General features: G+C 32.1%; 2 protein-coding genes and 2 non-coding genes across 4 annotated transcripts in view; 2 read left to right on the top strand and 2 right to left on the bottom strand.

The window, feature by feature from the left end:
• LOC113395392 (lysosomal thioesterase PPT2 homolog) overlaps positions 1-13,869 on the top strand; it is a 266,083-nt gene that overhangs the window by 97,960 nt on the left and 154,254 nt on the right. The window lies entirely within an intron of this gene.
• On the bottom strand, positions 481-552 carry Trnaq-uug (transfer RNA glutamine (anticodon UUG)). The gene has a single exon. It is a non-coding gene; the product is annotated as a tRNA-Gln (tRNA).
• Positions 3,632-3,703, top strand: Trnaq-uug (transfer RNA glutamine (anticodon UUG)). Its single transcript has one exon. It is a non-coding gene; the product is annotated as a tRNA-Gln (tRNA).
• Positions 8,982-13,869, bottom strand: part of LOC113395400 (zinc finger protein Gfi-1b) — a 54,876-nt gene continuing 49,988 nt past the window's right edge. Inside the window, exons 5-6 of the mRNA XM_026632995.2 lie at positions 10,762-11,019; positions 8,982-10,042 (exon numbers count right to left, since the gene is read on the bottom strand). Of these exons, the coding sequence (XP_026488780.1) occupies positions 9,957-10,042; positions 10,762-11,019 (344 nt within the window). The 3' untranslated portion in view covers positions 8,982-9,956. The remainder of the gene's footprint in view (positions 10,043-10,761; positions 11,020-13,869) is intronic.

Here is a 13,869-nt window from a genome sequence, read left to right as displayed (position 1 = left end):
CACATTAACTATAAAATTTATTTTCTAAATCAAATCAAAGATAAAAAGCGAAAAATATTGATTTTGTCTCAATATTATTCGCGTTTATTGCGATAAATATTGCTGTTAGAGAAAAATATTTTGATCAAAATCGATCGAGATTTTTTTTTTATAAATATTGTTATTTTATATATTTAAGTATATATACACATACCTTTATATATATTTAGAAAACTAACAATTTTTAAGGCAATATTATGATTTTTATTTTAGATCGAATTAGGAGATGTTCTATTATATAAATATTTTGTTTTCTTTTTTTTTAATTAATAGATAGTCACTCGATAAGTCAATTATAATAAAAAATATTAATACTTTTTCACTATAGAACTTAAAATTCTTCTCAATGGTAGTTTGAGATGAAGGTGAGTGTATTTTTTTATAATAAACCACCAAAGTGATTCACGCTATCACGAATTCAATTAGACTAATTAAAAATTCAGGTTCCACCGAGATTTGAACTCGGATCGCTGGATTCAAAGTCCAGAGTGCTAACCATTACACCATGGAACCTCACATACGAATCTACCAATTTAATGTGTACATTCTTTCGCCTTTCTCTTTTATATGACGATTTGGGGTCAAAAACCTAGCGAAGATGCCGTTAATATCGTGACGTGATGACCGGTGATCTCAGTGAAAGGGTCATGATTTGTTTTTTTAACAAATACTCAATGTCATCTGCAATCGCAATAAACAGCACTAATTAATCTAAAGTTAATGAGTAGACATAACATGGAGCTGCTACAACCTAGAATTTAATGTATTTGTAGATATGTTTCGACGATCATATTAGATCATCGAAACATATCAACAAAGACATTAATTTACGATTCATTTAAAGAACACAGACATATTAAAAAACGATCTTTATGTACAATAGAGTAGATAAGTCATTTCTTGACTTACACATACATATGTGTTTTCAGAATATCATATTTTTATTATGAATTACCAATAAAAGTGAAAATATTGCAAATTTAAATCATATAAGCTCATAGTTATAATATACAAAGTGATTTAAGTTAATTTGGACACGTTGTAAAATATATGAACATCAAAAATACATTTTTTTTTTAATTATAAATATTTCTTAAAGTTAAAATGCAATTGATAACAATTATAATTATTTTCTTATTATTTTTTAAATTTTGAGGTTGTAACAGCTCTATGCTATGTCTTGCCGACGACTCTATTTAAATGGTTAATATACAAAACAAAGTATAGTTTATTTTTTGGTATAGCAGCGACAACATCGTCTTCAACATAACAAGCATGGTGCAAACAGTGTACTGTCGATCTCTCCTCCCCCCTAAAATGATTTTTAAGGAACCTTCTAAGGCGCTTTACGTGATTGCTATCGACGAGACTTTCACAAAGGCGCAGCGCCTGAGTTTTTGCTCCCCCTGCACCTTAGGTTAAGACTATGCAGCGATACGATTTCTAGCTTACGCTATTTCTGATAAGCTACGATCAGTGTTTGAAGGAGCGTGACTGTTACCTTCGTTGAGTAACGGTAGAAAACCAACACTTCTAGTCTACTGTATGAACTGCTGAGACTTTTGTCGATTCCTCTCAATATACTTCACATTCGAGATTTTTGTTATATCTATATATTCAAAAGCACTTTTAAGAGCATATTTAAATACAGTATATTTTGGTTTGATTTGTAGACATACATAACCTTTCATATACGTATACGATTACAAGTAAACAAAAAAATTGTATACCTATTATTACTTTTTTTTTGGAAAATTAATTTTAAATATTATATATTTAAATCGATGGAGGCAATCATCATACCGATATTGGATTTGTTTAATCTAGTTTTATTATATTTAAATTTAATTTAATTGCCAATTGTTTAATGTTGACAGGTGTGTGATTCAGCCTTCTACTCTACGAACGACTGTTTAAACACAACGTATAGAATACGGCCAAAAACAAGCTAAGTTTTATATGTAACATACTTATATATATTATTTTTAAATATAGCTAGGCGGACGAACAAATTAGCTACCTAATGGTAAGTGGTCACCACCGTTCATTAAAATTTGTGTCGTAAGAAATTTTAGCCATTTCTTACACCGTCAATGCGCCACCAAACTTACGAATTGAGGTTTTATGTTCCGTGTGCCTGAAGTTATTCTGGCTTTACCTTACAACCGATACACAAAAATATGAAGTATTGCTGTTTTGTGGTAGGATATGTTAAGAGTCGGTGGTATTTACCACTCGGGGTTTAACAAAGAACTACCACCAAGTATGTATTCTGTTTAAATATAAAATGTACCAAATAAAATTATGAATAAATTCAATTTAATTAAAATAAAAAACAAAAACAAATCATTCTCTTTATATAGATTGATTTACATATTTTTCAATTTTTTTTTAAAAAGAGATTTATCAAAATAAACAATATTTAATCAATTCAATCTGCATTATTATTATTTTATTACAGATGTAAATAAACCAATCAAAGGAAAGCTAAAAGAATAATTGGCGAATCGGACGAAAAGAAAAATCTTCTCAAATCCACTTGGACCTGTGAGCCAGGGTTGAAATCTTGAATCTCGCGGGCCACGCAATCATCAGCCAGTCCAGCGTGCACATACATTATTCACAATACTGATTGCGTATGAAGTCGGGACACACGTGTATGCCTTGAATTATATATGACTGGCGATTCTGACCATACAGGGACGGACTGGGTAATTTTTTAGATGTTATACTACAAATAATTTAATTATTTGTCCATGCCAAAAATTGGAGCACAAATGTAATTTTACTGTTTAACTTAATTATACGAAGTCATTTACCATTCAAACTAGGACAATGTGTTTTGATTAGGTAGGTGAGATTGGAGTCGAAATAATATAAAAATAAGTGAGATATTATTCATTAGTTTTTATTAAAATAAATTAAAATGAAACTGCGGGTTCGGACTTAATCGAAATATGTCCAGAGTTTTATGACGCCAATAATAATTTCCATATATGTTGTTTATTAAAGACTTCATATTGCTATTACTAATTCAAGAGTACCGTCACAGTCGCTTGTAGTTTAATTCATTTTTTCATCATGATAATTGGAACTGTGTGATTCAAAATGTACTTTATTCAAGTAGGCTTTTACAAGCACTTTTGAATCGTCAATTAACAAACTATATTAAGCGAAACTATCACCGTTTCGGAATGCAGATTCTACGAAGAACCTGCAAGAAATTCAGTAGTTACTCTTTTGCAACATTTAAATATACAAAGTCATGTTTATTAAATACAATTATATATGTATATAATACATTCTGCTTGGAAGTCAGCAAGTAGTAGGTATACTTAAATATTGACATATTTAAGTATACCTACTACTTGCTGACTAGCAATCATCGTAAAATAACATAAGTGAAATTAGAATAGCTAATACCTAATAGTAACACACATAAGACCTTTTTAAATTCGTTTCTATGACAAGTATCTACTAGCCAATGATACACTTGTTCAAACAACAAATCTAAAATGAAAGTAAGCGAGAAATCTTTAATATAAAAGTCTTCGCACGTTTGTGAATAATAAATTATACACTTTCAATAACTGGTTCCATGGTGTAATGGTTAGCACTCTGGACTTTGAATCCAGCGATCCGAGTTCAAATCTCGGTGGAACCTGATTTTTTATTTCAATTTAAAGCAACACATATTAAATATGTTACATTGACGATAGTTATATAATATATAAACCTTGTCTGTTTAAAAAAAAGGTATTTTTGAATGAATATAAAATATAATAATTTAAAAAAATAATTATGAGAATGAGCGTAGAGGGATGGAGGGGAAGAGGACGAGCTAAGAAGACATGGATGGAGTGTGTGTGAGGATATCATGGGGATATGAAAGAGATAGATGTGAACGTCTAGAAGACGAATAATAGAGGAGAATGGAAGGAAAGGACCCCCCACTCAAAAAATTTGGGACAAGGGCAGGAAAAGAAATAAATATTAATTTAAATTTCCAAGAATATGTAATTATTAAATGTCTCCAATTCTGTGTACGTACCGGTTTATGTAACTGTAACGTATCTTTTTCGCTCAAGCAATATCTATGAATATTTCGTTACATACATTTAGTCCCTACCTACCTTGGTACCCTAGTCATTCGTTGCTGGACAAAGACCCCTCCTAAGGTGTGCAAAAGCCTGATTCTCCGCCTTCCGCATCCAGTCACGTCTTGCCACCTTTTTCGGGTTATCGGTCCACTTAGCCGGAGGGCGCCCTACTCTGCGTTTATCAAACCGTGATCTCCACTCTAGGACTCGTCTGCTCCAATGCCCATTCATCTCCCCACATATGTAAGGTAAGGTAAAGGTGACAAAAAAGCTTGCAGTTCATTTCCATGGCGCATGTATAACTCTAACTGTACATAATCGTTATAAACATTTTGTCGAAAAAGCGATTCTATTAGGCGGACGGACAAATGGACCGTCTGGTGGTAAGTGGTCACCACTGCCTATAGATATTGGTGCGTTAAGCAATTCCTTAAATCGTCCATGCCCCAACAACCTTAGGAACTAAGATGTTATGTCCCTTGTGCACATAGTTGCACTGGCTTACTCAAACCGGAACACAACAATACTGTGAACCGGAACCGGAACACAACAATACTAATAAGTGATGCTTGAGGGTATCTATGATGGTGATGATGGTATCTACCAAAAAAACACAAAGACAATTAAACGCTTAATGGAATTATAAACATTTGATTTTTATAAAAAGATTAGGCGTTAACGACCATTTTTTTGCTATATTTATAATGTTAAAACTTTTTCCTTTATCACAGTACGTTCCTGTTTTCGACAATAGCGTGAACGCGCACAATACGCAGTAGTGCGTGCTAACAGACGTTTAGCGTCCGCCGTGCTCCCGCGAGACAGTCTCCTTCCCGCTTTATTACTAAATCTAACTCTACGCTACTTTACTATATACACGATATAATCGCCCTTATTACTTTATTAATAAGATATGATATTCCTTAATGTTATGTTACAAATTTAATTGCAGTTGTGGAATTATAGGTTTTATTGTAAATACGGTAAAGATAAAAAAATGTATCTTTTAGTGAGGCGTAATCAAACTAAGCCTATGTGATGGAATAATTGATGAGGGTTTGTTCATTGGCCTCATCCTGTTTTTTATTGCTTAAAAGAACCATCTGATTTTATAGGATTTTTAGTAACTCATGCTAAAAATACTCGGAAAGTACTAATATTCACTGATCATCACATCATCTTTGATAGATAGATCACAGAGTATTTTAGTAATTCATTTGGAATATAAATACCAAAATCTTTTTTTAATATTTGTATTTCATATTTCAATTTAGTTTTAATTTGTTACTAAATAAAAATAAAAACTAAAAAAATACCAAAAGGACATAAATGTTACGAAACAATTATAGGACTGAATTAAAATAAAAAGTTAATGTAATTAACTACATAATATAATATTTAAATTATTCTTTAGAAATGTAGATAGTTAATCATTGAAATAAGTAATACAATATAATCAAATAACAATATTGATTAGTGATAGAGATTAATCCAATTTACTCCGTGTGTTTGTCGGGCGGTCGATGTGTTTGCAGTGTTATGATCGATTACTCATTAACTAATGGTTTAATTTTTATTATATTACGTGAGTTGTGACCGCGATATTCTATGTTAAACTTTATATATAGATAATAGAGCTCCTATTGCTCTATTTGCTTACAAAAATAATTTTTTTTTTTTCAAGGTTGAGCAAGTTAGATCCATTGCTCTCATGTTAGTCGCTGTGGTCGGAAGTCGATAAGAAGTTCATATACATTTTAACAATAAATAAAAAAAAAACGTTAGTTGTTTTATTGGAGATGAATTATCGTATATATTATTTTCACTGAATATGCACATTCAAATTGACAATATATTTTATACCAAGATTGATCTGTCTTCGCAACATAGCAGTTCTGCATAGAAGAACTTCGGTTTTATGAAGTTAAAAATCTTTATAAGATACTGAGACTAATTAAAAGTTTATTAGAAATGATATCATATATTCTTTACTTATTCGAGTGGAGTAGGATGTGGAAACTTCATACGCCATAAAACTTCAAAGTCACATCGTTGTCATAGCATTAGCTTTTGAAAGAATTGTCGTTCTTGACTAATTCCGAGGTTATATATTTTGTTCAAAATCAACATCAAATGTTACTAAAAATATCTTTTTTTTCAGGTTTCTTATGATATAGGTGGGCGAACAGCTAAATGGGCCACCTGATGGTAAGTGGTCACCACCGCCCATAGACAATGGCGCTGTAACAAAAATTAACCATTCCTTACATCGCCAATGCACCACCAACGTTGGAAGCTAATATTTTGTTCCTTGTGTCTGTTACACTGGCTCACTCATCCTTCAATACGGAACCCAACATTACTAAGTATTGCTGCTTGGCGGTAGAATATATGACATAGTCGGTGTTATCTGGATAGACAGGCTTGCATAAAGCCCTATCACCAAGTGACCTTACTTAAAAATATCAGGGTTGCGGAATTTTCCAAAAATAATCAATAATCTTTTAATATAGATCTACGTTAAATCATCAACTATTATAAAATAAGTAATTAAGAAATCCCTCGCAAAATATATATAATAATTTTCCTTCTTTAATGCCATCACATCGCCACCCCTCGTAACTTGAGAAGTCACTTACGCCATAAATCGCGTTACTTCTCCAATAATGGAGATATTGGATTAATATCAGAATTATCTTCAACGTTATTAGCATAATGTTCTTTGTTTGCTTTTAGGCGAAAATTTTGACGCAACAAAATATTAAGTAGAGACACTTATGCAGAAAAAAAAAAATCTAAATTTGTATTGATATCATATTTGTCCAAATATCGAACGCGTTTTAATTGTCAACTAAGGAGTTTCAATGGAAAACTTTCTTTCGACTCCTTTTGATTTGATTTAAAATTTCTTTTGTTTTAACTTGCGTTGTTGTTAACATATTATGTTGGTAAATTAATTTTGAAGTGGTGAAACTGATATACAAAAAACGAACTCGTAATCTAAATTACTTTCTTTTTGGTTGTTAAATGTTGAAATACGATTCTCTGATTAGCTTATTAAATGTTTGTATACCTACTTTACAACCTCACAGGTCTATCATATTGTTATTTATATTGAGGTCCGTCTATAACCCTTTAAAAATTGTTGTTCACTTCACAAAAAAAATTCAGATTGAAAAAACACGATTAGAAGCCGTATCCTGTGAAAATCCTCGGAAAGCACGTAAACCCGCCCCATTGGACTGCAAGGGTAAGGAATAGTTTGGAAGAATGAGCCAAATATATTTGAGACCATCCGCAACAGGATATTTTCCATTTGCAATGGTTTCCGTGACCTGCCCTGGTGCCCTGCGGCACGGAAGGTGGCCGGTAGAACATGGATGAGAAGGGCCGAATATCGAACTCAGTGGCGCGCCTTGGGGGAGGCCTACGTCCAGCAGTGGAATAATACAGGCTGATTATGATGATGATGATGATTAATTATGGATTTGCAACTTTAGTAAAATTTAAGTTGATATAATTAGTTGAGTCTAATAGAGTCGTATTAGAAATAAAGATATATTTATTGAGACCTTGTTGTGGTGCGTTATGTATTGAAGCTATTAGCTCATTGCAAAGAAATTGTCGATTAAAATAGGGTGTAGGTTTGTGCGTGAAACAGTTCTCTCCGATTCATTCGTTCCTCTATCTTATACTCAGGGAAAGCAATCAGACGGATGAGTGAGATCAGATGCACGTGAAAGAAATACTTAATAATAAAAATTTAAACATGCTTTTAAAGTCCTTAAGAAGGAAAATGATTAAATTTATGAGCTAAATATAATTGTATTAGCCGCGTTATATGTGTAGACTTTGTACGGGGGTTGTGTGACAATAAAACAACTATGTAATACATCTTTATATATTTAAGTGACAGTTGCTTATAACAATAAAAGTTATAATGACATTAAGATTGCACATTGTTCTTTGGAGTAGTTTACATTTTTTACATTATTTACAGACAAAAATATAACATTACACTAAATTTAAAATCTCAAAATATTCAATATATGTATAAATTTATTCTAAATATACAGCGTTACTAGAATGAGGGAAATAAACACTTAAAAACTAAAGGAATAATCATTATTACATCTGTCTATCGATGGTGCGCAGATTAAAAATATTTTATCATATTAAACAAAAAAAAAACTATGAAATATTATCAAGTTCTACGTTTGAAAAGATATAAAAACTCTTTGGTATATCTAATTATGTGATAAAAAGGAATGCTGAAGTGCATAGTTTATGTGATAATCTTAATTTTTAACACATTTATGCATTGAAGAATCGTATACATTTTTTTACGTATAAACTGAAATTTTATTTTTATATACAATTTAATCTATCTATATACTTTTGGCATAATGGATTTCACGATACAAATATTCAATAGCAACTCGAAGCAACATGAAGTTAAGCCTTTATAATTTTTATGTAATTTGTAAAATTATGTAAAACGATAATTTTAAACCGAATGTGAACTTTATATTTTTTAATAATATTATAATATTTGTAACTGTATAGTTACGAATTTACCTAAGTGTGTTACAATTTTCACAAGCAAAATCTGTAACATTATACAAATTATGTAATTATAATTATTTCCCGCGGACAAATCTATGTACAGTAAGCTATTATTATTACAATATAATTATTAAAAATGTCCAAATTTTATTTTCTTATTTAATAGTTGTGATATGTGCTTAAAAATATTATTTACATTTTGAACTAAGAAAAAATTAAACAAAGTAGGAATAGGTATCACAAGTGTCTTTTATATTGTATTTATTATTTTATGTATAATATATGTAATTACATAATGTAAGAACACGTCACAGTGTCAGTATTTTTTTATATAAGTGAAAATCCGATGTGACTCGCGTCAGAAACCTTCACACAAGTGCCAAGAACATCTGTGCAAAGCTTACTTGATCGATCGACTTCGCGTGAATGCATTTATTACAATATACAAGCATATTTTTTTATATTTATAAGATAGTGTAAGCTTCAATTAAGTAGGGTACTTAGGTACAACATATTTGTAAGTTATATCATAAAAATTAACTTTATTCGGAATGATGTATATGGAATTATCTAAAGGATTTTATCCAATTAATATTTAAATTGTATAAAAAAAATAATTGGAATGACGTTAATTGATATTTGGTTTATGTAATTATTTAATATGTAAAGAAAAATATTTTATGTAAATTATATTGTTCGTAAGAATAGCGAAACAATCAAATATCGTTCTAAGGTATGAAATATTAATAGTTTTTTTTTTTTATTATGAATAATTTCTTTAATGAGTACGAATAACAGATAATTTATTAATTTCTCGTTGAGATCAAAAACTTACATAAACCTTATAATTGATACTTATGTCATATTTAAAATGTACCATATTTTAATTTCCTAAATAATATTTCAATTTAACACCTATGTATTCAATAAAATAAATAGTTCTTTAGTCAAGCCATTCTTTGGTGGTTCTTGTGAACTTAACAATAAGAATGTTGATTCAACAATGAATCGAGTCCGGTGCTGTTCCAACATTGTTGTTTTTTTATTAAAAGCACAAAACATTGTCAATTGTTTATCGTAATTACAAGCCGTTGAGATAAAAAATCTTAAGATACTACTAAAATTTCTTCACCGTTTTCAAATCACACGAGTGTCTTTGGTTAACATATATTTGTGTTGTATTTTGTATTTTATTTACAAGCTAGTAAGGTGGTGAATGCCTCAGCGCCAGGGCGCGAAGGCGGTTGACGTTCAGGAGGGGAGCGGTTGAAGAGGAGGTACCGCGCTGCTCATCCTGAAGTCAGGTTGTCGAAGATCAGGGTGAGGTTGACGAAGATCTGGAGGAAGAAAATAGTGTTAAACGTGGGATTTTTTCTTATTATGACGTATGTTATATTAACGAAAATAAAATTTTCAAACATTGCTTATATTGCTCACATCTACTAATAAGCTGTTAAGCTTCCACAGCTAAACCGAATTTGATGTAATTTCCTATGAAGCAAGCTTAGACTCCAAGGAAGGATTTTCTGCCTAATACCTGACGAAGGACACCTAAAAAGCGATCGACGTCGCAGACAAATAGTTGCTTATATATTTTAAGTGCCATTTTGTTTTTGGGATTATGGATAAAATAAAAATAAAAAAGACTAATTTACTCGTATGTATCACTCAATTATTCTACTGCCAAACAGTACTGTTCTATACCCGGGTATAAGAAATGCGTTAGCCAGTAAAAGTATTCTATACCCGGTTTAAGAAAGCGAGCCAGTCGAGTTACAAGTGTAAGTGGCAGAATATCTTAGTTCCCATAGATGGCGGCGCATTGGTCTTGTAAGGAATAGCTAATATTTCTAGTCGAACTTATGGCCTATGGCACGTGTGCCACAAAAAAAAATGTGTAAATTTTAGTGCCAAGTAGTAGGTAAGTAATTACTATCCCATGACCTGTTACTTCTTATATTTAATAACATAATATATACGACACAAAGATGCTACAGTTAGGAGTCGAACTATATGTATACTGGTTTCAGAAGGCAGAGTGTAAATATTAACTCACCTATCCGATCCGCCACATGCATGTCAGGCGCATGCATACCATGCACATCGGTATGCGGAGGTTGCATGTGTTGAGGATTTCGCAAATCGGCATGTTGAGTTTCTCTGTGCCTCCGTAAGTCTACTTTCCTCTGGAACGCCCGCCCGCACAGTTCGCAAGCGAAAGGCTTAAAACCGGTGTGTTTGCGCGAGTGTGTAATTAGATTTGAACTTTGGCTGAACGCTTTACCGCACACTTGGCATTTGTGAGGCTTTTCACCTGTGGACAAAACAGAATTTAGAAATATTTTTCTTTTAAAGTTAAAAAATAATTTTAAAATTATTTCAATAGTAATAGATTCAAACGTTTCTTGTGAAAACTTTTTTTATTAAAATAACACCAATACATTATGTGGTGGAAAAATATTGACACCTTTAGGTAACAAAATGTATTGTATATTGTCATTATATCACATATACAATGGCAAAATAATAACTACCATATCTACCTAAATATATTTTAAGGGAATACTGATAAGTCATAAATATATATGTATATCTAACCATATTTATTTTATATGAAAATATATAAATACGAACAACAAAAACAAAGAAGTAAGTATTATAAGAGAGCAAACTATCATAATCAAATCACGCTGACGCAAAGACAACGATATAGTCCCTATATAATCTGTGCCTCATATCTGAGTATCGATCCGCGCTGACACGTGATGCTGGGTGCGAATTTCTTAGGGTTGTCGGTTACAGGAAAGCAAAAAGAAAACACGCATAACACTTTGTATATAATCGACAACCCTACGAGATTGTTTCATAAAACTGAGTGTAAATTTTACAAATAATGAAATCTTTAAAAGAAAATGACGACTAAATATCAAAATAAGGCTCAAAAAGTATTTCTCTTAAATAAAATATCAATAGAGAATCACAATTTACAAAATATATAACGAGTTCATTTGATAGTGACCAAAGATTATTTATTCAAATTATGGTATTGGAAATATGATGCAAGTATTCATTTACTTAAGGTATATAAGCCATCAGCCTCAGCCCTGGATATGTGGATACATCACGTCGTATTAATACACGTCCATGTAATCTCTGCCAAGTCCGGTTCGCATTACGGATTCGCAGCACTCCCGGCCGGACTACAAAAATTTATAGCGCGTTATATTCGCGACCATTACCAGTTTATGTATCGTGATTCTAGGTGCGGAATTTAATATCGAGAGGTCTTTGTTCTGGATTTCTTGCTTTCCTGGGACATTTCTATCGTGAGTCTCTTGTGAGGCCACAGATATTTTTATTGAAAGCCTTTGGTGACAATATTGAAGATTTATACTATTGTAATTTTAATATATTTTTTTATATTTTGTGTATATTTTGTACATAACTTATATTGTATATCTACCTCCTAAATCTGATCTAACATTGTTATACGTCAAATATAGTATGATAAAATTACTAAAGAAGAAAACGTTTTATAACGACCAATACGACGCAACACTCGTGAGCAAATCACAGCGCCGATACCCAACAATTAGGTATAGCATTTCGAAAAAGGGCCGTAGAGTCCGTCAATCAAGGGGTCTGGCGACTGGCGACTTCATTAGAGCGAACGGGAGGGCATCGTGTGTCTCATTTCCGCGAGAGTGTCGCGTTGCGAGACCAATTTATATCCGTCGTGCTATTGGCCGTGATTGCGGCGGCTCCACCCCGCGTCGCATAGCAACGGGAGGGGGTACCCCCCACTCCGGCCACCCCCCACCCCGTTATGGATCGCAATTTTCCTTTGAATTGGAAATCAGAGTTCGCAGCCCTCGTTAGTCCTCCATCTTTGAGATAGCAGATTTTTAGTGAAGATGTTCCTTTGCGAATTTCGCTAGTCGTCTTCGGTTTTCTGTGAAGATGCTTTATTGGATGTTTATTATATTTCTTATGTAAAACAATATTCACTATATAGATTCTTTATTACTTCATTATAATGACAACTCATTGGAAGCATCTGATAAGTTTGAGCACGCATTACTTAGCACATTACGAAATCAACAGCCCATGTTAAAATAACAATGGAACAATTTTCAAAGTATATTTCCAAGACATTATGCGAGTTTCAACCATAAACAAAACAAAGCGACCAACTTCCCAACGTAATACACATTTGGAAGTTGTTACGGTCTTGAGTCCAAGTGCGTAAAATCTTTGCGTCGTAAGTCGTGACGGTGTAATTACAGACAGTTATGGGCGCGGAGGGCTGCGTTTAATTGTGTTTTGGGGCCGCTTGAATCTCTTCAAGAGAGCTGGATGTATTTGATGTTTGTTTGATTACATTTCCAATTTAAATTTATAAGGAAGTCTATATATTGAAGGAAAGATTTAAAATTGCGATTGTTATATGAGTGCAAGAATGCTTTGCAGTACCTATTAGAACTTATCATTATAATTAGATGATCTCGTTGAGTGAAAATCTGTATACACTTAGGGTTACTACCATTTCAAGAAAGTTAGATACAGTTGATAACAGTTTGCTAAATACATGGTTTTCAAAATGATCTATTATGAATAGGGAATTAATTGAGACTATGAATTCAGAATCTTTGATATTTCCTGAAGACGGTTCACCAGATTTTCTGATTGTTATCTTAATGTGACCAAATTTTGAAGATTGATTATTGTTTATCATTTCAGATTTAAAAACAGCGCTATGTTTTGCTTTATATATATCGCGAAGTTCTTTTCTTGAGTTTTCCAAAGTTATATGAGTCCGGAGAAATTTTAGAGATATGGGTAGCATACCTAATTATTCTAAACCACAAATGCGCGATGAATTAAACACCATATCCGTGTCAGGTTATACTTAGTGAAATATATACTTAGTTACTATTATTAATAAACTATCGTAAATCGTATATTAGTAGTGGTAGGTATTTTTAGGTTTTCTATTTCTTAATTACGAAATAGACTAATTTCTTAAGATTTTATCTGACATGGTGCCATCGTAAATGTTAGTGTGAAAATCCTTGAGAAATCCTCGGATATCTTAACAGAGTAATTACACAGCGTGTTATGAGAACGGGTAAGTTAAAATGCGTTTCTGCTGAAACCTAAGGAA

The sequence above is a fragment of the Vanessa tameamea genome, chromosome 4, assembly GCF_037043105.1.
Source record: "Vanessa tameamea isolate UH-Manoa-2023 chromosome 4, ilVanTame1 primary haplotype, whole genome shotgun sequence".
Classification (NCBI taxonomy): Eukaryota; Metazoa; Arthropoda; class Insecta; order Lepidoptera; family Nymphalidae; genus Vanessa; species Vanessa tameamea.
Note: the sequence above shows the minus strand (reverse complement) of the source record. Positions and strands in the feature narration are given on the sequence as shown.